The sequence below is a fragment of the Harpia harpyja genome, chromosome Z (assembly GCF_026419915.1).
Source record: "Harpia harpyja isolate bHarHar1 chromosome Z, bHarHar1 primary haplotype, whole genome shotgun sequence".
Lineage (NCBI taxonomy): Eukaryota > Metazoa > Chordata > Aves > Accipitriformes > Accipitridae > Harpia > Harpia harpyja.
Window position 1 is genome coordinate 72348123 of NC_068969.1, and position 25804 is coordinate 72373926.

The 25804-nt window shown below is 42.2% G+C and overlaps 1 protein-coding gene across 1 annotated transcript in view; it reads right to left on the reverse strand.

The window, feature by feature from the left end:
* NTRK2 (neurotrophic receptor tyrosine kinase 2) overlaps positions 1-24888 on the reverse strand; it is a 210527-nt gene extending 185639 nt beyond the window's left edge. Inside the window, exons 1-4 of the mRNA XM_052776586.1 lie at positions 24534-24888; positions 7505-7579; positions 7196-7267; positions 54-122 (exon numbers count right to left, since the gene is read on the reverse strand). Of these exons, the coding sequence (XP_052632546.1) occupies positions 54-122; positions 7196-7267; positions 7505-7579; positions 24534-24742 (425 nt within the window). The 5' untranslated portion in view covers positions 24743-24888. The remainder of the gene's footprint in view (positions 1-53; positions 123-7195; positions 7268-7504; positions 7580-24533) is intronic.
* Positions 24889-25804: the final 916 nt, after the last annotated feature.

Below are 25804 nucleotides of genomic sequence, written 5' to 3' on the forward strand. Positions count from 1 at the left end.
TTTTCTTCCATTCCAGCCAGAAATAAACTTTATTTTAGGAAATGACAACTTACAGATCAGACAAACCCAGATGGCGAAAAGGCTTCTTGGACAAACTTGAGAGCTTGTTTCTGGATAAATTGCTACGGGAAAAGAGAAAGATTGCATTAATTAGCATTGTTTCTTCTTACACTGAAAATACAGTTTGTGTCTCTTAAAAAAATTAAGAACTCAAACCAGCTCAAAAAACCCTTATTCCTTGGACTTCAGTTGTAAAGAAGTGGTGCTCAGTCTCATTTTATGGTTTGATGGGTTTCAAGGGTTTGAATCCAGTCTGCATCTAAAGTCAAATACATTCAAAATCAAACTCAGCAGGGATCAATATTTTCACTTTTAGCACTTCTGTTCATTGCAGAAAAGCAGCAGATTTAATTGTGTTTCAGAAGTATTTTGTAAAGTCCAGGTGTTAATTACAAGCTCAATTTATTCATAAGTGAAATGGGTGTATCCCTTTCTTTGACACTGCACCGAACTCTGCACTCACATAAGCCCTCCTCACATGCTAGCACACATCCACATCAGAGCCTTTTAGTTATTCTTTTCAAATTGCATGTACAATATGCACCCACACGGAAGATCAAAAGGAAAACTGTAAAATGCCTATATTGGGCTTTTTTATGTCAATTAAGCATTTACGGTTTCCAGTGGTAATTAAGTGAAAGGTCCTCTCCCATTATGCAGAGCAAAGAAATGTTCATCTGAATCAGAAATACTCCTCCCCTCCCAGGCTTAGAAAATTGCTTTCTCCACCTCAAAGCAAAATAATGCTGTTTTTCTACAGTCTTATCAGTCCACCAATTAAAGACAGTGAGAGCAGAAAACTGTGTAACTGTCAGCAGTACAGTGCAAATCAGTGTTATGAGCCAAAATACCACGAGTTTTATGTGGTATTATAAAGGCGCCATAAGGCCTCCACAGTTAAAGTTGCATAGCATTTAAAACCAGGGATTAAAGCTCTTTTTTTTTTCCCTGACTAAAGAACACAGTGTTTAGCTCCCAAACTTTCAGTCCTTGATCTCTGAGTACAAGATAATTTTCAGAGAAATTACAAGTTGGATCTTCTACAAATGTTGAAAACAGAATCTTTAAGAGATTTTATTTACTGTATTTCCTCATTGATTCCTTGTGGCAAACAACAGCCTGAAGTTTAGAAATTGACTGGTCCTAATGTATGAGAACAAAACAGATGAGCTACTATTTCATTAGTCAGGTGAACTGGACTGCCCTATGGCAGATGCTGGTGGAAACATCTCATGTGCCCTGATCAGATATATCAAAATTAAAGTACAATTTGCACGTAGCACAGAAGTTGTGTTATAAGTAAAAACTGCCACTATGATTTTTTCCCTAATACATATAAGCCATATGTTGGGAGGTTGAAAGAAAGAAGTTGAATCCTTACACAGACTTGGGCTTTTGTCTCCAGCACTGAGGCAACGTGAAGCCCATCAAACCCTATCCTTCCATGGACAATTCTTCACCTGCCATGCAGGAGAACCCCTCCGGTTCTGACACTGCCAAGCAGCACATGCGGATGCCCCTGTGGTGTTACCAAAGGCGGCATGCACCTGCTTCTCTTACCTGCACAACAACTAAATCCTACCTTTCCCACAAGACAACCAGATACACAGTGGGCTTTACCTGCAGACAGGTACCCATGCCACTCACCAGTCTAGTGGGAGGCAACATATTCCAGGTCGTGTGACAACCAGGTTTGACTCCTGGTTTCCACACAGCAGAGGACCCTGCTCTTCTGTATCAGGAGGACTCCCTAACCATCAGACAGTGGGTTCCTCAGGGAAATCTCTGTTGAGCTGAAGCCACTTCATTTTGTATGCTTTTCCCTGGCACCCTAATGGGAGAGCCAGGCTCAAACTCTGATTCCAGACCAAGGCAAATCAAAGCAGATTTCAAACCCTCTACCACCAACACCTTCTAAATCCTCAAGTATCACAATACAGATCTGAAAATGGGCCACAAACATCTTACGTAAGAGCCCCAGTGATCCTCTGAGATAGTCTTTCTCTCTTCTTTCTTTTAAGAAAATAACACCTTAAAAATAAAATTTTCAAGAATATCTTAAAAACATAAAGACTGACTCTGGCAGAGTGTTTGCTGTTAGTCACCCAGCACGGGCATAACAGCCCACCTACTTCACGGGCAGGACTGAAGTCCCATCTTTCCTAAAGACTTCCTCCTGGCTGCTTACATGTTTCCTTGCTCAACTTACTCATGGTCATTTAACTCATCCTATCTCTTCGTGAGGTGCCGAGCTGCCTGCTTCGGAGCTATGAACTCTATCAGAGAGCAGACTGTGAGAATCAGGTGCTGCCATAGCTATAGCTTCTTGTCATTTAGCCTCAGGCCAGTCATTGCTTTTGGAGGATTACTGCAAACCTTTAGGCAGTAGAATAGCCCTTGCTTAGATTCATGAGCCAGACTTACTGCCCAAATGTCACCAGGTATGTTACTGTCTGAACACTTTGTGCAGGTATCAATGACTCCATGTGAGCCAGTGAAAAAATGGGACTGATAATTTAAGTAAAACTATCAAAAGAATAAGCAGTCATTATTTTAACAACTCCAGTTTTGAAAAACCAAAAGCACCTTGATAGTTTTAATTGTGTTTTCAGATTTTTACCAGTTGTGCTTGATACACACCAGGAAAGGGAAGTAAGAACAGTAAGAAAAGTAATTAAAAATTCCTGTGCTTATATTCTCAATCATGGGTTGAAACATTTAGTGCTTCCAAGACTGTAGCCTTTCCTCCCATGTAGTTTAGCACTTTAAGGTTTTTCAAGCTGACAAGTAATTCAATAGAAATTTTTCAGACCACTGTTACAGATTTATCACCTTAAATGACACTTTGACAGTAAATTTAATGTTATATATTTTTTTTCAGAAATTGAGCACTTTATATTGATTATAGAGATGCCTGCTGCAGTCTCTTTAATTCATGTTAAGTGAAAAAATCACTACCAAGCTTATTATGGAGTAGTTAAGGACCACACTTCCACTTCCATGGAATGAGAATACAAATTAGTTCCCCAATTCAACTACACATAAAAAGATCATGGTGAGCAGCCCAAAGAAGATCCATCTGGGGTTCTAAAGCCTTTTTTTCTAAAAATAAAAAAAATGTCTGGAGTACAGAGCCTGGCTGCAAAGCTATACCTAAGGATAGGACCCAAATTCAGTCAAAAGCATGCCCGTACTTTACATATGAATATCAAGCTCACTTTAAACTTGCTAGCCCTAATTCAGCTAAAAGCAAACCTGTGGCAATGTGAGGAGTGCAAAAGCAGCCTGAGAAGCTGCATAAATATTCACACAGCTAGCAACACAGGCACAGCTCTACCATCTACACCACTCCTGTCAAGGGGAGGCAGGAAGGAAGAGGAGGGAACAGATTTAAGTACTGGGGGGAAGAGGTGAAGAAATGGCCATTTTGCTACTCTCTGTCTCCCTCCACAGGCAACTGCCTGCTCTGCCTATGGCTGGAGCCAGCCACGTGTGCAAGCAAGGGAAAATCTGCCGCAAGGTCTCATATGGTTTCATTTGGCTGCCTTACCTAAACCTGAACAGTGTAGAAAGACAAACACATCTTAATACCTAGAGTTTTATATATACTACACTCGCAAATCTATGATTCAGTGATGCAATTATACACAGCCTGGCACATAACAATAGCTATTTTTTAACATTTTTGGAAGTAATGCACTTGCTGTGAAATGTATTTTTATGTTTAAAGGTATTGACAGTATACCATGCATGTGTATTACACAGGTCCATTAAAATTACTGTTAGGAGCAGATAAGCTTATAAACTACAGCACTACTAAACTAGGACTATTTAACAGCTTGTTAAATGCCACTGTTGATTAATTTGAGTCTAAAGTCAATGAGAATACCAGAATTAGATGAGCAAGGCTATTAATTACACTTAAGTAATATCTATTAAAGCATTTATTTTCCTGTTGTTTATGTTATTACTCAAATCTTCTCATCATACATAGCTCTAGAAAGATATCTGGGCTACAGAAGTTTGGCCAAGAAAATAAGGTAATGACAAAAAAGGGCTTAAGGAAATGTGTGTTAATAAGTTCCTTATAATCTGATATTCTTATATGATTCATAAAATAAATACTACATTCATATAATAAAGCACCTTAACTACATCAAAAGGTGTTTCACAGAAGGAAAAGAAAACTGTAATAGTATCACAGAAATAGTTTTTGTTTTCTTTATGGGATAGTAACAAACTGTTGTTTCAAAATAAAATACAAGACTTCTCAAAGACCTGTACTCGGAGGCTACTCGTGCAAAGTGAAATGATTTCAGCACTTAATAGTTTTCACTGTCCCAACCACAACAGGGGCTGCACTTCATTCCCAGTGCAGCCAACGGGAGTTTTATTGCTGATGTCAACAAGCAGTGATTCACTGGGGCTTTCAGAAACATTTTAGTGTGCATCAAGACTTGCCAGAGAAAACAAACAAATGCATTTTTTTCAGGGATAATAGATCAGCCTCGGCAAAAAATGTCTCCATACTTACCGCTTTGTCATGTACATACAGAGCAGGTGGTGCCACTTAGTATTTTCCATCTTATCTGGGCTTATCCTGTGTCTGCTAACATTACTAAATCCCCACCAAAAGAAAACACAGTATGAGACTGGATAAGCCCCTGGTTCATAACGTTAAGTATTCTGGATTAGCATTCCATGTACACCAACCAAACAGATGTCAGCCAGCCTAATTTGTTTCTAACAAGCAGCTTCATGAACTACAGATCTAGTAAAGGCTGCTTATCAACAGATACATATTCCATGTTTGACTGCATGCTCCAGCTGAAGCTCTTCCTGGGGCTGAAGTATTTTAAAGACATCTTGCCCACGTGGATTCTGTAGTGCCTAGCAGGTCATATAAGCACAATGATACTTCTCCCTTAAGTGGGAACTCTAATAGGGTCTCCCTGTCCTGTCCAATGGTCAGTTTTCAGAAAACCTGTTTACCTGTGTAAGTTTTGGTTAGAAGCAACCACTGGGGACAGAGACATTTTGTGACAGCATGAAACCCATTTGCCTAAGGAAACAGGCAAAAAAGCCTATCAAGAGGATCCCACCAATTGTCTTAGTTACCTTTTGCAGCGTGTACTTGCCCATACAGCTGGGAAGGCCTTCCAAACATCTGTTTACCTTGCTCCAAATCAAACTCCTTATTTCTCACTCTGTACTCATGGTCATGGAGAGAACTGATTGTTCTCCTCATCGTAATTGCTCTTCTTTTAAAGATAAGAAGATGTATGTTCCTATTCAGTCTTCTGTCTATCGGACTGAACATACTCAGCCTCTGAGTCTCCTTAAATTATTTGCTTTACAAGCTCCTTATAGCTCTGTTGCTCTTCTCTGTAATATCTTTCAAGATGGCTAGATTCAGTGTCCTAATCTATATACAGTATTCCAATAGATGCCTTCCCAACAGCTAAGGTAACGGGCAAAAGATGTAAAAATCTAACACAAAATTCCTTTTGATCCCAGACTGAATTTGCTTTGTTCTGCTGCATTACGCTGAGATTCTGTCCCCGCACAGCCGCTAAATGTTTCTCTGTAAATATGCCTCTCAGCCAGTAAGTTCTTATTGAGCATTTCCACAGCCAGGGCATATGCACTTGGTTTTAGGGAATTTCATCTTTTACAACCATAATTCACTGAGCAATTGTTACACAGGTAAACACATTAATTCACTCTAGAAGATACTTCCCTTATATCACCAACCGATTACAGTAAAAGCTATTTACTTTATTAATGACTATATGAAGTAATATGTAAGCCTCATAGGCTGACAAGATCTGGTTCACACTCCTCTGGTGACTGTTCCACATTAAGGACAGCAGTTACTGTTTAGGCAGATATGGACATTCACATCCACTTCCTCAGAGGAATTAATTGCCATTCTTTGGAAAACACAGGTTCAGAAAGTGATTCCATTTCATTAGCAAAGCAATCAGCCCTGTGCTCTGTTCAACAGTTCTTCCCTATTACAAGGAAGTAGCTTACAAGTCCGAGGCTTGGCCTTATGTCTTCCCCATCTGATTAGGACTTTAACAAAAGCAAAGGGTTAAGTTAAGTGCAAAACATATCTAATGAAGATGGACGGACTGAAACACACACTTGAGTACTTGGCTAAAACACAGTACCTGTGAGGAACTGAGCCCCTCACAAGATCTCAATGTTACGTAGGACTAGATCCACAGTTTTCCCTGTAAGTAGCAAAGCAAGCTGCTCCATGTCTGTCCCACCAAAAGCCACTACAGTCCTTCAGGGACATGTACTTATATTAAAAAGAAACAAAGCCTTTCATTTTAGCTGATCATTTTGCTCTGTACTTTTATACAGAACTTTGATCAGTTCAGCCTTTGCTAAATCGAAAGCGTACGTAATCTAGAAAAACACAGTCAAAAAGTTGCACAGGCACCAACTCTGCTTCCTGATGTTCATGAACCACAAATGGCATTTGGGTGTGAAAGTAACCTCACTCTTATATTCTTATATTATATTTGGGTGTGTTAGTTTGGATCTTGAATGAGCTTCTGAAGTGAATCTTCTGATCACCCCCAAGACTTAAGTTCACAGTCACGCCACAGTCTCTGGGTATGCACACTGGTCAAATTATGTTAGATGTGTTCCATGCATGCACCTACTGCACTGTAGCTGCTAAAACATGTTCAGCCCACTGAATCAGACTAGAACTAGTCAAACCCATGTCACTGAGTGTGATGCACGGTGTGGACATCATACCCTTGGCACCAACTCACTCAGCTGAGAGAGGCACTCTTTGTGCTACACTACTTACCACAAAAGACACAGCCAGAGTCCATTGTTAGAGACAGAATAATGAACTGGACAGTCTTTTTGCCACCCAACATTATGTTCTTGTGGTCCGCCAGTTCCTTACTGTACATGTCCTGTGTTCTGCCAGTTCCTTACCATACATATCTTATTTAGGGTCAAGTAATGAGAGAAGAGCATTTTAAATCTGTTCTGTTAAAACATTTTTTGTGAAGGAAATGGTAAAAGAGAGAAAAAATTAACAGTTAAATAAATTAACATGAGTTGGGCAGTTTTGACATAGAAGGCAGACACTATTCTTACTCACATGTATTGTAGGTTGACATTTTTCACAAATGCCTGACGGGACACAAATCTTAAGCCTGAATCCACCACGGTCCTGAGAAAATACATAAAGCTGTTAGAATATTTCATTTAAAATATAATGGAAAGCATAATGATAGTAATGGTTAAAATAAGAGTGTGGATGAAATCTCAACAAGGCTGAACCGCAAGATCTACAACTGTCCTCTGTAACACACAAAGTTAGGCCTACACTCTCATAAGGTCTCTATATGCTTCTGTAAAAGAAATAAAGAAAAAATAGCTTTATAAAATATGCATCCCATATACTTACAGATTTTTAAGTCCAACATAAAATCCAACTTCATTGTCATTGATGCTTTCTAATTTTCGCTGGTTTGCGATGTAACTGTTGAAAAAGCAAGACAGAAAAAAGTATGAAAGTGAATACTTCCATGGCTTTGACTGTTCAGAGATCAAGCACTGATGTCTGGAAGTCAGCAGTGATTGCTGACCTATTGCAATTAACACTAAGATCTAGTTAGAACATCTGCAGAGCGAAAGTGCTTCTTAAAATCTTCCCCATCATTTAAATGGTACTTTGTGGGACAGGGCTGGAGGAGAAATAGTTGAGTTTTACACAGGGGAAATGAAGCCTCGTTCATCAAGGAAGGAAGTCACCCTGAAGGCACAGTAAATGAAGCTGCATCACCATTTTCCATGACACACTTCCCTACCTCATGCATTTCACAACATCAAAAGGGCCAACTTTAATGGTGACAGTGGAGTTACCCCCACTTACATTGAGGGGGGATCAGACTGCCCTAGTCTTTTCTCTCATGTTGTTAACTTAATCACTTGCTAAACTGATTTCGTCCCTGCCACAAAGTAGTTTCAGTTCTATTTACAAGGTGTAGCAACAGGAAAACTGAGGAAAGGGAGGCTGTACTTCATGATGTTAAATACACAAGCAGAAATTAAGAGAAGAGAAACTGTCATAGTAGACCAAAGCACTGAGTCCACTCACATAGCATGAGTATTTGCCTGAACCCCCAAAGTATGTGGTCATGCAAGCCGGTCCTTTGTATTATCATCATGTGAGATCTATGAATAACCAGTGACATCCCACAGACTGGAAATTAAAATGTTTTACAGATAATGCATGGTATGATATATAATGTTACCTCTTGTGCAGCAAGAAAAAAAGTTTCACAGCGCAAATCATGCAGTCTAGGAAGAAGAAATTGGTCAAAACTGCAATTCAACTGACATTACGGGCAGAAAAGTAAGCCTGATGTAAGAGATGCCTTGCTAAAGAGTCCATGCATCTCAAAAGATAACCCCAGTCCCAGAAAAATTTAAACAGATTGACCTGTATTTTCATGAGCATCCAGAACTAATCAAAGCTGTAGGTTTTCCTAAAAAGAATGAGTCTTTCTTTGCTACAATAAAACTTGTCTTCATTTTAAGCATTTTTTTTTTTATTTAAAGGGAATTCTGGTGAATTGGAAAGAAGATGTATTGCTTTTCTGAAGGCAAGCCATCTACCTTAACTGGTGTGTTAAGAGAAATTCACGGTGTGCCCACACCCCAACAGAAGCTTGAGAATCCCAAAAGTTGGGTTGCGCTCTCTTCCAAAGCTGCAAAGCTGACTTGGGCTATGCTCTTGCCAAGCATAAGGAAAAGCAAAAAGTTTCCCCTAATGGGATTCATTGTCCCTTGGGAAGAAGAAGGGCAGGAAAAAGACAATGCATGATGCTAGACAAAACATATTACTACAGCATCATATGACAGTGACTGCTCTGCAGGACTTCTTAGGATAAGATTAACACGGTGTACCATGTTACAAGACAATAGAGTCCTTTGTATTTTGTGGTTCTTTCCTTGGATTTTTTAAGGCAATCTGATTTACTCTGTTGGAGTGTATTAATCTATTTTTTTTACATATTTTACCACATAAAAGTGATTAAGTAGTTTATAAAAGACTATCAATTCTTCCACTTGAGAGTCCTGCAAGTGAATGATTGCACTTCCTCTGAACCTGCCCTAGAGAAGAACTCATGATTTAATTAAGTATCACCTTCTCTGTCACTTGGACTTCATCATGCAAAAATAAAGTCATGTAAGAGGTATCAAAGATACCTTCTTCATCCTGCCCGCAGTGTTCAACCAACGAGAATCCTGTCAAGACCAGATAGAGACAGGGAGAACAAAGAGCAGAAATTGAAGAAAATGGACAGAGAAACAGAGGGAGAAGAGACTCAGAAGAGTAAAATAAAAGAAACTAAGTGACCAGTTGTACTAGCTGAAGATTAAGCCATCAAAAAACTCTCTGACAAACACTGCCAGAATGCAGATCCATCACTTAAATACACTTATCACTCATCCAAATCTGACATTGCAATTTTAATCATAAAAACATTTAACCAGAATGTCCCACTACGAGAAGCTCCAGAACTTGACATAACTTAGAGTGTTGCACAGATATACACTCCTGTATTACATCCTGTGCTAAGCCTCAGCCAGTCGTAAAACAGCTCAGCTCTGCTGAAGTCAATGAAGCTACCACAATTTACATCAGACGAAGATCTGAGTATGAGCACACAATCTATATAAAAAGATCAGTGTTGGTCCATTAGGGAACAAACCAAAAGGATGATATTTGGGAAGAAGAAGCAGCATGAATTTCTTATCATTTCTTTCCATCTCTTATTGCATCCCTTAAAAGAAAAGCAAGGGAGGCATACTTTACCCTGAGCTAGTACTAGTTTCTTTATGGTGAATGATTTATGATTCCAATTCCTAACTGAAAGAACCGAAAGAAACCACTGATTTTCCATAACCATATTTTGAGTAGGGACCCAGAAGAAATTCTGGCTAAGTGCGACTAAGTCAAAGCAATAACGGCTCTGCAATACATTTGTAAAAAAAAACTCTCAGTACAGAACATGACAGTAAAGCACATTTCACACAGTCTGAAATCCTTGAAGAGTGGACAGATGTAATTTACCAGAAGCATGTCACGTCCTCTTATGCTTCCTTACTTGCTTAACAAGTCTGCTTTAAGTTAAGCCTTTGTAGCTATTTCATAGCAGTGCGAAAGAAAGGAGTAATGATGATGTAGCTGTACACTGCAAGGGGAAGTTGTTCTTCTGTTTCATTTAGAGGGAGTTTTGAAATAAAACCTCTCCCTAACTGAAGGCTATTTTTAACTTCTTCACAAATACTCTACCTTGATGTTACTTATCATCAAACATTAATACTCTAAAAGCTCTGACTTGCAGTGGGTGACGCTGAGAAATGTAATTTGCCTGCCTGCCCTTAAGAATATCCACCCTATTCTTTAACTGAACGTATTTATTGTAGCACAGAAGAAAAACATCCTGACTCACAGCTGGCTGAAGTCACGTGAGGAGCTTGGAAGCTCCCGCTGCACACCACAGCAAAGCGTAGTGCCACCAAAACCTGGCTGGATAGTACCCAGTCGGATCACAAGTATCAGCTCACAAACACCAACTGCTGCCTCTAAACCAAACCCTCAGCTGCCTACAATACTATTTGCTTGATGATACTATAGCATTCTGCCTCCCCTTCAATGAGTCATCAGTAAACAGTATTTGTTTTCAGACCTTTAATTTCATCTCCCCTTTGTAAACTACTGATTAATTCTAATAAAGGCATTCAGAATCACACACCTACTGACTGCACATTGCAACCTACAATAACACATTCACCTCAGCACACTTCAGTTGCTATTGAGTACTGTCACACACTTGTACTTCACCACTTCTGCAACATTCTGGAAATGATATTTTAAAATCCTATCGTAAAAGAGTTATCTCCTCCAAATAAGTTCTCCTTTAAGAGGGTGATCTTCACTTCTGTTTATTACACATGTGAAAGACTATGGATACAGTCTGTATAATGTCCGTAAAGCAACCTCTGAACTGCAAGAGCATGAAGAGAAGCAGGTTCTGCTCTTTAAAGCAGTCCAGATTATTTTGTGCTTCATTAGCTCAAAAAAGTATTTCACTCTTTCAAATCTTTTCCTTAACCTGAAAAAAACTGGTTAGCAGAAGTATGTCTTCCTGTTTGATTTACTCTATTTCCTCTGGATTAATGTATTTCAAGGTATACTACACCATCTGGAGCTATAAGGACATGCTGGAAAACTAGTGCACACTAGTCTTAACAACATAGATGCAATCAAATAACACTGTAATACAGCTCCAGAAATATTTCTGTTGCCAGAAAACTCCCTTTATGGGAAACATATTTTCTTAACATTCCAAAAAATAAATCAATTATATGTCTAGCTCTGGTTCATACAGCTGGGAAAAAAGTTTTTAAAATTAATAAACATTCCCTGGTGAAGTGTTTCTGAACTTCAGGAAAACTTTATACTCAGAGTTATTTTTTCACTAAATCCTTAGGGAAAAAGGCAGCACACTCCAGACATTGAACTATCAGTAGACAAAGTACCATTTAATGACAGGTCACATATGTCCCTACAACTAGGGTCTATACTACTGTGAGAGCTGTATGGTAACATCAACAATTAAACACTGCAAAGTTCCCTAGTGCTGTATTTTCTTACAAACTCAAATGTTAGACCAAGTTCATCAAAAGGTATGCTAAAACTTAGGGGCATTTTCGACACACCTGGGCTGATTTATGTTATGCATCAAATTCATGCAGAATTTGTAAGCTTGACACAACACTTGATGAAACTTGGCAGATTCAAATGGGTTTCATTTGCAGCCCCCCTGAAACCAAATTTAAAATAATGCTCGAGGGGCATAAACTCACATAGTTTGAAAATGAAACATAGAGCTACACAATGTTGCATATCAGGAATGCCAGGTTTAGACAGATGTAGGGACCAATGGTACAATCTCTGCTCAACCAAGAAACCTTTGTACATAGGACCAAGCTCACCCTAGGAAGGTAACTCTAACAGCAAGCAATGAACATAATCTAGACACCTACAAGTGACAAGTTCTCTACAGATATACAGCCTTACTCCAATTATTTTATTCTATTTTACTGTCTGTCTGATACCATCAGTGCTAGACTTCATGAGGCCAACCTCTAGAAACAGAACTTCTACTATGAAAGAGTAGTATGAGCATGCCGTAACTCAGCAAAGAGGCAGTGTGTCACGATAGTCCGCTGTGGACTTACCTGGCATTCAGCAATTTTACAAACTGGTGCTCGACTGCTTGGCTGTCTGGTGTCTCCTGACAAATTCTGAGGAAGTGCTGTGGTGGCATTTTTTTTTAAACTGTGAATCACTCTGTATTTCACAAAGAGTGGAAAACTGATTGCCACTATCACTGGCTCCTTAAGTTCATCCTTTAGGGTTTTTTTCCCTCCCATTTAGAGTATTTAACCATGAGTCACAGAACACTATAGGAGGTAGCTCTCCACATGCCACTACAGCAGCTCTGGAGCTAACATAATAAACTCTGGGATCCTTCTTTACAGCCACAGGCATGCCTGTTTTTTGAGCAAATCCTTCACTATACATATCCCACATTCAGATAACACGCTGTTCAGGGCGATCTGGAACTTAGCATCTCATGGCCAAGGTCACAGATCACAGTTACCTTCAAGAATTCCCTGTTCTCGATGTGTGGCTGCATCAACTGCCAGGAGAGGGTGGGGTCAGACATTCTGCTTCATGCCAATATACTATTATTATCTAAGTAATAGTATCCAATTAGTAGTACACAGTTGCCATTGGGAATTGCTTCTCCAAAGCCATCACCCTGAACAATTAGTGCCAACCCACCAGCTTGAAGCAGGAGAAAGTGGGAATTCAGTGGAGATCCCAATCTTGTTTTGGCACTGCAGGAGCAGATCCATACTCTTGCTTATGACTGCAACTCCCTGAGAAATGGAAAGCCCACGGTTTGCCAGCCAACCTTAGTACCCTCTTTACAGTATGCAAACATGAAGGCAAAAGTAAAAATAAATGAATATGTCTGCAATGCAGAGTTTAAGGAAACAGTTACTATATTTAGAGGCAGGGAAAATGAAACGTAATGCACCCTTGGGCTTACTTACGTTTCTGGTTTGGCTTCAAGGTGTTTGTTCTGTTCTTTTCAGATAGCAGACTACCAAATCAAGCAAACTCTCAAGACATTTCATGCAGCTTTCCAGATTTAGGATTCATGCCTTGACGAGCTCCAAGTTCAGAATTACTTTCCCCAAAATGCATGCAAAGCTTATTTAACTATTTTCTCCATTCAGAGACCTGTCCTCCCCCTTGAGCTCCATAAAGTTCATACATTTGATATTTCACCAAGACATCAATTTTTGACATTTCTCCAGAGGACAATTGACAGCTAGAGTCTAGCTTTTCCTTAGCAAAGATACTTTGGAGATGTTGATATTCCTTGATACAGTCAGAAAGAAGTATCAGCTGGCCAGACAATAACCTATTTATTCAAAAAGATATGTCTTAATCACTGACCTTATACTTATCTACAAAACACGTTTCATCCACTGTGTACGAAATCATCTCTGCAGACTGTTAGGAAGAGGCTTACACTCCTGTACAGTCCCTTTATAATATATACACTAAAAATCACACATTAAATAACATACAAAAGGACAGTAGTGAATGTGGCTTTTCATTAGTTCTCGACAAAGCAGACATAAGACTAACATTTTTTATTATTATTATTTGGCTTGCAAGGAAGAAAGAGCATCTCAAAGGAATTAATAAATACAGACAAATATATGTGACATTTCTTTCTCCTACAGAACCACCTAGTGCGGTGACTCTTCAAAGACTAGTAACACAACCACTCTCTTTTTCAGCAATTGCATACACCACTTCTGTAGCCATCACTGGCCTTGATGCAAATGAGAATGGCAAAACAGTAGTTCCATAACAGCACAGTAAGACTGCTCCTAACCATCCTTTATATGCATCTTTTTATGTCCCTCAGTAAATCAAAACATTAAAGAATCTTGGCTGACGTCAAAACCTTTGAATTCTCTTCTTTCCAGGTGCACATGATCAGGCAGTGACTTTGTGGAAGGGATGTCTTAAGTGAGCTGCACATCCTTCAGAGTTAGATAGGCACTTGTTAACATAAATCAGTATGCTTCACAACATTTTAAGTCTTTTTTCCTATCGCCAGGTTTTGACATGCTCAGTATTCCCTGACTCTTTGATTCAACATAAGAAATTCCCTCTGAAATTCCCTCCAAGGCCAGTCTTCCCCCCAAATATATTATTACCAGTGTTTGTCATTGATACCTGCCTTTATTCAGTCTAAAATTACTGGCTGTTGGAATGTCAAATACTCTGTTCAATCTGCTCTGGTATTCACTGGTTCATCAAGACAGAGGTCTGTACCTGCTACACTGTCCACTGTCTCATTCACTGCATGCAATAGACCTTGTGCCAAATACAGATCAGAAGGTAGTACTTCCAAACGATAGAATGAAACTGCAAAACTTGAAGCCATCCATCCAGGAAAATCCATCTATATGCTGTTAATGCATTAAATTTGCTGAATGATTTGACTCCTAACATCTCAAACAATATTCCCCTTTCCATAAGCCAGCAAAAATTTTCCTTCTTCTGTTTTTATTTAAGTCTTGAGAGTCTACATATGGTCATAATCTCTACACTTTTTCTCTGCAATTATTACATAAAGAACCCAATTGGTAGATGTTTTTTCCATTCTTCAAATGATACCATCTGCTGCCATGGTTCACAATTGATTTCCTAGCCTCTTTCCCAAGACCTGTGAAACGTCTTGTATAGCCCTGACTACCGATCTGTGTCTTCTCCAAGACGTATTTTATCTTTTAATAGAAGACATATATAAATACATCTTCACATTATGGTACCAAAGCATTCCAAAAGGGTTATGGGTTGTGTTTTTGACCTTCCATGATGTTGACTCTCTTAATGTTTATCTCACTCTTCTAGGCCCAGAACAGGCTGCCTCCTTCTGTATGTCAACACCAATCTTACCATTTATATTTAACCAATGCATTTTTCAGGGAGCATTTCAACAGCATTAAAATTGCTTTTTTGCTAAAGTCTTTCAGAGGCACTTTTCACTCTTCCACATTTATGTGCTCTTCACAGTTCCCTATTTCACTTTCTTTTATCACATTTATTTCCATTCTGTTCTCTGTCCTATATAGTCTATTCCTCCTCATTTTAATTGGCCAATCTTCTGAATTTATAGCTTCTTCCATTAGCATTCCTAAAAAAAGCACTTTCTCTTCACTTGAGGAATCCTGTTCTTCACTTAATATAAGTAGTTTCTTACTTCCACTGCATATATTAGCATGATGATGTGTTTATTACAGTATCTGCACATTTGTCAGTATCCAGAGTATTTCTAATACTCATGCTGACTGCCACATTGCTGCTACTGTTTCCATAACTTTCGACATTCCTGTACTTGGCCTGTTTGATTTTTGCAATGGTACACGCAGACAAGCATCCTGTGTCTGTCTTTCAGGTTTCTCTTGGTGTTTCTGTTTGTTCTGCTGCCTGACATAAACGTATTGCCTCTTCTAGAGTGAGATCAACTTTACTTAAAAACCCACCCACGGATGTCTTTATTGTTATACTTTAGGAAAATATACTCTTTTGTAAGCATTTATTTTCCATTTTAACATCATTTCAAGTCTTAGATCACCTTCTCTACCATTTTCCCTTCAAACTAAACTCTCACCATGCATGTACCTCTTTCACAAGGTGACACCTTTTGCTACAGTAGTCTTCAAACTTTTTCACTATTTCTGCAAAGCTGCCTTCTCCTTACCCACTACTACTTTCAAAGCATTCTTCATTAACCTTTACAGCTTTTGTCCCTGCCACCGCATATGCATAAGAGTACTATTTCTCTCATCCGCCAGCCTGTTTCTCCTTACGGTTCTCATGACCACGCCACACCGCTGCACACGCCTTTCAGCACTCCTCCGACTTACACACCTTTGCAGCATTCCCCCCGCCCCAGGGTGCGTGTGGGTGAAGGTGAAGTGTTCCCCTGCAATTATACGAGATTGAGCAGACATTTTGATGATACCTCCAACTGTTAGGACTCTCACCTCCCAAACCTTTCATTTCAGATACCCACTGTGAAGAGCAAAACTGCTTCAAGTTAAACTGTTCATTAAAAGCTGTAAGAATATGCAGAAGTCCTCCACAGCAGGTGAAAACTATGCATACAACCAGACCAAGCAAACAGAAGGAGTAACTGCCCTGTGTCTGAGCAGACAGGAATGACAAGGAGGGTAGGGAGAAACGTTCAGGGCAGGGAAGATCGACAGTCTTTCTTCCCCCCACGCCCACCTCCAGGACAAGTGGAATCTATCTGTTTCTGCAGCTGTGCCACCTAGGTCTATGTCCCCCAAATGACAAAGGCTCCAGGCAACAAGAGAGTCACTGCACACAAATATGGTCTGGGATCTGCAGTGATGTCTAGCGCAGAAGTAGTATCCAGCATTAATACTTTTTCTATTTAGGTGCCTTGATGTCACATGGATTTGTGCCAACTCCAAATATTTGTAAGTCTATTTGAATCTTACATGAAAAGTTTAAAATGTTGTGTGTATGTATAAATGTGTGCAATACACAATCTTCAAAAGTTACTTATAGTGCTACCACTCTAAACTGTAAAATACTTCAGCACATCCTTACGTACACTACATAGTCAGTCTCATGAAGTCAACAGAACTGCTCCCAGCAGGAGAGTACAGTGTATGTGTTTACCAGGTAAGGATCATGGTATGCATAATGTGTTCCAAAACCTGTTCTAAAAATTAGGAAGAGGCAAGACTGGAGGGGGGAGTAGGAGACAAATATGAAATAGACTATTGGGGCGGGGCAATTTCACCCTCCTAAACTAGACCCATATTCACCAAATAGATTCACCTGCTTAAGGGAAAAAAAAAAAAGACATGTATGTGTGAAGTAGAAGACCACAGATTTGGAAGAAATGCTGGAAATAATGCTCCCATAGAATCCAGGGGTACCAGGTTCAATTCCTTCCTCTCCATAGGGGAATGTGATCCCAGTCTCTCAGAAGACACCATACTATAAAGCAACCTGAGAGAGGGCAGTCTCAACCTTACCTGTTTATGATGTTCTAATTTTTGCTGTAATTGAACACTCAGTGGAGCAGGAGCAGGACTCGGCTGTCTCACTACACAAATAAGCGTCACAGTTGCTTAGCAAAACAGAGTCTCCTGCTCTCTGACCCAAAAGCACATTTAAATGCTCCATGCCAAGTAAGGCAACTCAGACAGGAAGAACTGAGGCAAGCCCACATCTGTACGCCATACAGGACAGTAGTTAAGATGCTGACATGCAAGACCTTGGTTCAGACCCATGCTCTGCTTCAAGCAGAGCAGTTCCCCACATGGCTGCCAAAATGGTTCACCTGGGATCACAAAAACATCTTACTCCACAGTGTGACCCCACTCACTAAAAGGAAGGTCTTGCTTTTTCCACTCACCCCAGTGAACAAAGTCCCCAAGGTTTTCTTATACTCAGTGGAGAGAGAAGGGGACGCCTCCATCGGCTAATTTGCAGCAGGAACCTAATTTAGCCTCCTGAATCACTTCCTGGAAGAAGCAAGCTCCCCATTGCTGGCAGGAGAGTAGCCAGCTGAGTTAAGTGCCTTCACTACACAGTTCGTAGGGAGTTGCCAGATTTAAATGCTGAGGCCTGGGACAGTCCCAGACATGCTTAGCAAGTCCAGCGCATGACACCCGCAGCACATGCTGTGAAATGTGTCCCAGTCCATGCCCAGTAAGCCTGACATGCCCAGTATGTGCACTTGATTTATCTGCATATGCTCGCTGTGCCGTCTGGCATTCAGAAAATCAGACAGTTGTTGCAAAAGAATGGGAAAAGTCACGTCTTATACCCTATTCATATGGAATACCGCATCTGATTGTGCAATGTGGGACATCCATGCTTTGCAAGATATCTGCTGAATACAGCCTTAATTATTTTTACATGTATGGTTAGGAAATAAAAAAGGTAAAAATAATTTCATTTAATTCTAAAACTGGAAGATTTCTTTTGGGTTAACTGTCAAACCAAGAGGAAAAATGGGTAACTTGGCCAGCCCCAACTGCAGTTCTATCAACAGACTCTTCCATAAGGAGCTCAGAAGTGTTGCCATTTCACTGCTTTTCTGTTTCAGCAATGGACTAACTTTGATTAATGTACTGCCCCTATTTATACATCAGATAACTGTATACAGTGAACCATATGTCCTCTATGGATCCAGCACAAGCTTCTGTAGTGACTGGAGCTGCTACAGGTTCATTTCAATACAGAATTATCTAAAACTTTGTAAAAGACCCCTCTAAAATACTCAATCTCAGCTTCCTCTTGCCTCAACATACTTAGTCTTCACACAGTAGGAAAATGCTTGAGATGCAAGAAAAGCCGCAAGTCAAAAACACATCAAATAATGGAGCCACAGGCCTCTTCTCTTCCAAACTTAGACAGGAAGACACTTGAATCAAAGTTCTTTTCATCCTTCGCATATGTCCTCCAAACTACTCTACCCTGGTGAAACACTAATTCCATCCAGTTTTGTCACCGACTTTAACAAGGCCAGAATCTCAGCCTCAGCTTTCCGCTGAAATAAAAGGCTTCTAAGTACCTTGCTGGATCAGGACCAGCAGGCTTAGCAAAAGGCTGGTTCAAGTCGTACCATTCGGAGATTACGGTCTCCTAAAGTGCCTCTGAAAATGCCTTGGGCCTTTGGCATGCCTTGTTCTACTTTCTCTTACTTCTGAAAAAAAATCTCATTTCTTCAGGCCTTGCCTAAGAAGGAAAGAATATTGACCTGAAATCTGATCTTCAAGAATGTATCCTACTGATGACAACACAAGCCAGAAACAGGAATAGCTGAATTAGTATTAAATATATTTGAGTTTCAGCTATAACTTCTGTCAATGATCAACACTCAATGCAGGTCATTTTCTTCCAGGAAAATAAAAAAAAATGCATATTCACAGACATGGCATGGCTCCTTTCCTGTAAGTCCATTATGATTGTGCAATGTTATGGTTAATAGTAGCTATGTAAGAAACAGGATCTCCATATGTGTATTTCAGGAGGGGGAGTTGTTTGGTTTGCTTTTTACAGTTTCTGAAAATATACACTCACAATTGAACAGGAATTACTGTGTATCCTGAATGTATTTAATGTTAATAGCAGCTATGTGTCTACATACATCTGGATGAAGAGATCTTAGCAAACACAAACAGCATCCAGTAACAGAGCACATTCACATCCCAGGCAGTACAGGCTTTCAAACCTCTATGAACTTATTTCTCCATTTGAAATCCATTAAATTAATGAATTTATACAATCAGTGCTTCACTTTTTAAAGGACAGTTTTCAAAGAGACGTTTTTCAGATGTAACAAGCTAAATATACATTTAACATCAGTACAGCATTGAGACAGTTTTAGAATCCTCTGCTCCATTTTTCATCTTTTATTACTCCTCATTACCTGCTACGCTTATCCAGCTCGGGCAAGGATATTTCTATGTCCACCTTCACTGACATATTATTAGACTTCCATGCAGTTACAGATGACAAATGCGGGAGAGAGAGAACTGCAATCCAAAAAAAACGGGAGTGTTGAGGGGGGTCAGTCTTACTTTAAAATGAAATCCAAAATGGAGAAATAAGACCCTTGTTTAGTTATGTAAAAGTTTTTGCTTTACAATCATTTGGGATCTAGAATCTTGCTAAGCTACTTTCTCCCTTACACTGTCAGCATAAAAATAATAAAGAAAAAATAGAACTTGAGAAATCTGGAAAATGCCATCCTAAAGATATCGCAGGCTGGACTGCCGGGCCCTCTGTTTTCTCATTAGTATGGAAAAAAGCGGAAGTTTCTTGAAAATAACATATTCAAGACCAAATCCTTGAATTCATACAAATAGCTTTCATTTTAGTACATAAATTCCAAACCTCTCTCAAAACTCTTGAGTGACCAAAGACATAGAGGGAGAGGCAGTGTTCTGCCAGCCAAACCAATGCTGAGTGCCTCCTGAAGGATGCTGCCCTCCTCCAGCATGAGCTGTTTCATCTCAGCCTGCCGGAGACAGTCCCAGTGGAGACCCCAAGGAGCCCCATCAGTCCTCACCAACCAGAAGGACAAGGACTAAAACAAGCCATCCAAAAGGTTTCCTGGGAGCAAAAAAAGAATGCCAGTATATACAAAACCCAATGCTTTGTGATATTTGGAGTATTTTTAGAGCCTAGAAATCACAACACTGATTTTCGTAATGCTTACTTTCACCTCACCTTAACCAATTACCCAGATCTTTCAAGGAAGATTTAAAAAAAAAAAAAAAGGACAAATTCCTAAAAGCAGCTATTGTATCACGACTGTCCAAAACCCCTTTAATAATTTGTAGCCTGATGCCTCGTGTTTTATTATAAAATTCCAAGTCACCAGAAATAACTTTTCAATCCAGCCAAGCCATGCAATGCTGCACTGCCGAAAGTTGTTTTGAGGAGGAAGGGGCTGGGGGTCGAGAAGCCTTGTAGACAGTTTTATATTATATTAAATCTACAAAAGCCTAGAAATCTAAAATGAAAGAGACCCAAAATACCAACAGCTCTGAGCTTCATATGAATTTAAACATGCCTTTTTTTTTAGCACAAGTTCACATGACTTGTTAAATAATTTACTCTATAAATTACTTATCCTGTCTTATTTATTAACAATTCTAGAGTGCTTTATATAACTGCATTAGAAATTTATTCTGTGGTTTTGAAATGTAAGCAATACACAATCACCTCTCCTTTAATAGGCAAGAGCTTAAAAATCACCTACTATTTTGTTGGCAAGCAGTTCTTCCTGAAATACACTAATTAATTTCAAACCTCATTCACCTGAATAATCACAAGTCAACTTATTAATGACTTGATACCAGAACTGTGAAACTAGGCCAGGAATATACTTGCACTGCAAGAAGACACTTTGAAATCAAAGTCTTTGAAGAGTCATATATACTGAGATATACTAACAATACATTTCAGTTAATGAGAAACTATTAGACCAGTCCTTTTACAAGACCTCCTGAACACTTTAAAAATTACTCATTTACTATCCTATTAATATTTTTGCTTGAGTGATCTCGCCACTTATTTGCTATTGTGCCTACAATGCCTGTATTTAACAACACTTAGATACTCATTTTGCTCTCACCACTCTTGGTCCTTGGCTCTTAATGTGAGTTTCAATGACTGATATCATGATTTTAATGCAGGATCTCACTCTGGAGCTCAATTTATCTCTAATAATATCAAAACTACCAAACAATTATTATGATTAAGCTCTGCTATGACAAGCAATTTTAGCACTGGCACATGCTTTCCGCGTAAAGAGCAGCCCACATCAGCACCGTAGCCAACTGGAGAAATCTAAAATCTTGTTAGAGACTTTTCAAAATCTATCTTTTATCCACCTTAATAGAAAACTATGCAAAAACAACTAGGAAGGGAAAGAGTGAGGAAGACGACTAAGAAAAGCACCAGGCATAAATACTCTTATGCCCTCCCACACCAAGTCTCAGCATGTGCCCCTCACAGGGCTGATGCAGAAGTGCTCTGGGTGTCTTTCTACTGCTTAGTAGATTTGGATGGGGGATCCCACCAGGAAGCATGAAATAGCTGGACCAGGTGGAAAGTGTTTATTAAGCTCTAAACTGCAATTTACCTACGGGCCAAAACAGAGCTGAAGTACCTGGGTATCAAGTGATGGAGGCCACCTGACGTGTGGGACTGCAGCTCTCTTATTCCTTCCAGCACCACCCCAGCTTTCTCTCCCATCTCTCAGAGCCAAGGGGAAGCCCTCGCTGCCCACTCACATCCTGCCTGCTCGGTCCCATCCACCTGGCCCACAGCCAACCCCTGGCACCACCATGGGTTTCATCGCATGGTCACCCTAACCATGCAGTTATCCCGCCACTCCCAGTGCATGGGGCCAGGTGAGGATCTTGACCCAGCCCACGTTCCCCGGGCGCCTGTGGGTGCTTTGCCTAGGACTGCGGGATCCACTCCCGTCAAGAGCGGGACTTAAGCAGCAAATGAAGGATTGGTTTCAACAGACACTCAGGAAATACATGGGAATAAATTACTAGAAATTAATTGTCTTATGCTCTTCTCACTCTTATTTACACCAAGCGTAATTCCACCAGAGACCAATGGAATTGTGCTCTTGTATCTATAGAGCACATAGAAGAAAAATCAGGCCTGAAGCTTCCCAAGTAAAACTCAATGCTCCAGCCTCTTAAACCCGTTTCTTAGCTAGAATACAGCAAGACGTGTGGTGTTAAAAAATGTTTCCACAATCTGTATCTACCATATTAGAACCGCTTCCCTACATAGTTAGTGTTTACTGAGCTCCCACGATGAAATAAGGTGACAGCTACTGCAGTCCAATTTTTAATTTATGCCTATAATTAAAGGGCCTCTGTGTTTTATGTTAAAAGTACATATGAAAAGACCATCTTAAATACGTGCAACAGCATCTCCTGAGAAATCCATGACTCAAAATTATTTTTAGATCACCAAACACAACGTGCAATGTCACAGAATGATACAGTAAAAACTGAAAAGAACTGTAAAGACAGTGATGCTCAAAAACCACAGGGAAATGAAAACCAAAAGCATCAATACAAAATTACTAGATACATTTTACGTTGATCATGGCTGGAATACATACTTATATATGTGTTTTCTCCTCTGGCCTTTTAAACAGTTTAAATTCCAGGGGGATATTGCTCCGTTACCTCCAAATTGAAAGTACCAGGTAATAAGGCTAGCAAAGCCTATGAAAATGAGCAGAGATGCACAGCTCAAAGCAATTTTTTTTTTAATGAAGCAATCCACAGAATATTAAGCAAACATCTGAAACAATAACTGCTGTAACAACTCAGAAAGAGTCTTTCTTTACCATAGGTCCTAAAAATCTACCAAATGCAGGCCATATATGAGTAGTAGAAATGAGTGTCTCCAGCTTTTTCCCCAAACACATGCAGGGAAATGCAGCAAATTGACTTCAGCAAACTGCAGAAAGGTAGCCCAAAGGCTAGAATTTAATCTAAAATCACACAGTATTTCATGGTATTTTTACATTGTTTCTGAAGGAAACCAAAAAAGAGAAGAAGGATGGAGAATGCAAATAGTGAGAAATCTGTACAGATTTTGAGGAAAATATTCTGGTATCTTTTACATTAAATGCCATGGAAAACAATCCAGAAACAACAAGGACTGGGAAATACAGAGATGGACAAAACAGCCTGAGAAGGTTTTTCTCCCCAGATCTATCATCTACAAGGCCATTATCCAAAATTGTTTTGCTCAGCAAGAGCCTTTGCAGCTTTTGTCAGGCAACGTATGTGGACACCACAGAGTACAGAGCTGTGAAACCATGCAGGATTGAACATGAAAAGCTACAGAACTCTCTCACCCAGTATCGTTTTGCAGGCAAACGAGGATGGAAGCAACACATGAGTAAGAGAGAGGGAAAAAAAAACTTTTTGCACCTTCCTCACTATTAACGATGGTTTCCTAATCCTCTAGCACTCCAGCACTGAGAGACAGCACAATGCTCATGCCTCTGCAGACTTAGTATTTTCTCCTCCCAGTCACCTTACTGAGAAGGGCAAAGCAGGCTCACATGCCTATGGCCAGGGCAAGGAAGATAGTTTGCTGTTCCTTCCACCAGAATCTGCCGCATCCCCTTCTTTTTGTTTTGTTTTGTTTTGTTTTAATAGAAAAAGAGTATAGGAGAGATCTGGGGGAGGGGGAGAAGCCATCCACCAAAACTCTCGGTTCGCAGGAATAAACTGAGGGAGCGAAAGTAAAAGAATAAATAGAATAGTCCCCACCACCCCCACCCCGTCCTTCCAGACCCGCTGCCGCCGCAGGGGTGAGGTCCGGGCGGTGCGCGCCCCGGGGCAGGGGCCGGGGCCGGCAGCCCAGCGCGCCGTCCCGCTCCCCGGCTGCCCCGCGGTCCCGCCGCGGCCGGCGGCGACCCCCGCGCCGACTTCCCGCCGCTCCGCCCGCCCCGCTCCCCGGACACCGCATCGCGGGCAATTAGGATTCATCATCTAAACGGGCTCGCAGCGGTATGTCTGGGGAGTCGCGTCCGAATTAAATCACAGCGGGCTTTTCGGCTTCCAGCCGCCGCCTCTGCCCGCGGGAGCAAGTGCCCTTCGGCGCGGGTAAATTCCCCGCCGCCCGCCGCCCCCTCCCGCGGCGTCCCTCGGCCGCTCCGTCCCACCGCCCCCGCGCCCGGGCCGGGGCCGGGCCGGGCCCGGGCCGTACTCACATCTCGGTGACATTGTCGCCCTCGGCGCTCCGCTGCGGCACGGGGAAGGAGGCGATGCCCGGCGCCGGCTCCGCGCACCAGATCCGCCAGGAGCTGCAGCGGCAGGACGCGGGGCAGCCCAGCGCGCCCCGCCAGCAGCCCAGCACCAGGCAGCACAAGCCCCACAGCCGCGCCAGGCCGGGCCCCGGCCTCCGCCGCCAGGACACCATGCCGCCCGCCCTCACTCCAGCGCTGCCCCGACGGCCTCCTCCTGCTGCCGCCGCCGCCGCCGCCGCCGCTGCCGGGGCGCACGCCCGGAGGGTGCGCAGCCTTCCGCGCCGCGGGCGGGCACCCCGCGGCCGGGGCTCACATGGGCGCGCCGCAGCCTCAGCGGCAGCCGCCCCGCCGCGCTGCCCGCCTCGGGGGCTCCGCGGGGCGGCAGGAGCCGGGGCCGGGCGCTGAGGCGGCGGCGGCGGCGGAGAGGGGCGAGCGGGGCCGCCGGAGCGGCGCGGCGCGGCACCTGCCCCTGGCCCCGCGGGCGGGCGGGCGGCCGGGCGGACAGCGGCGCCGCCTGCCCCCGCGGCGGCTCCCGATGATGCTGCAAAACGCGCGGAGCGGCGGGGGCAGGTGGCGGAGGCTGCGCTCCTACCTGCGGGGGCTCGGGCGGCTGTTGCCCGCCGGACGGAGGGAGGGACGGAGGGCGGGCGGGGACGGAGGGAGGTGCAGCCCGCGGCGGCGGGGCTCTGGGCGCCGCGCTCGCCGCTTTACGCACCGTCTCCTCCTCCCTCCAGCTGATAATAAAGCAGCCCCGGCTCCTGCTCCAGCCCAAGCCGGGGAGCTGCCGGCAAAGTGACGTGGGGCTGACGCAAAGAGGGGCAGAAACTCCACAAAATGAGCCTGAAATCCACACTCACACAGGGGAAAAAAAAAAAAAAAGCGCCAGCAAGGGAGGGAGGAGGGGGGAGGGGGAGGGGGAGGGGGAGGGAAGGGAAGGGAGGGTGCCGAAGCGGAGATACCAGCAGGCAGTAGGCGCCTGAGCCTTCAGATGCATACGCACACATACACGCACAGGCACACACACACACGGACACCACACGCGCACACGCGGGCGCACCCCGCGGGACGGGGAGGGCCCCGCCGCCGGCGCCGGCTGTCCGCCCCGCCGGGCGGACGGGGACCCCTTGCTGAGGGGCGCCGGGCATTCCCGCCGGGGCGGGATCTCGCCATCGGGTAGTAAACGGGGATGCTGTAAGAGCCCCGGGAGGAGACGGATGAGCGGCCCTAAACCGCTG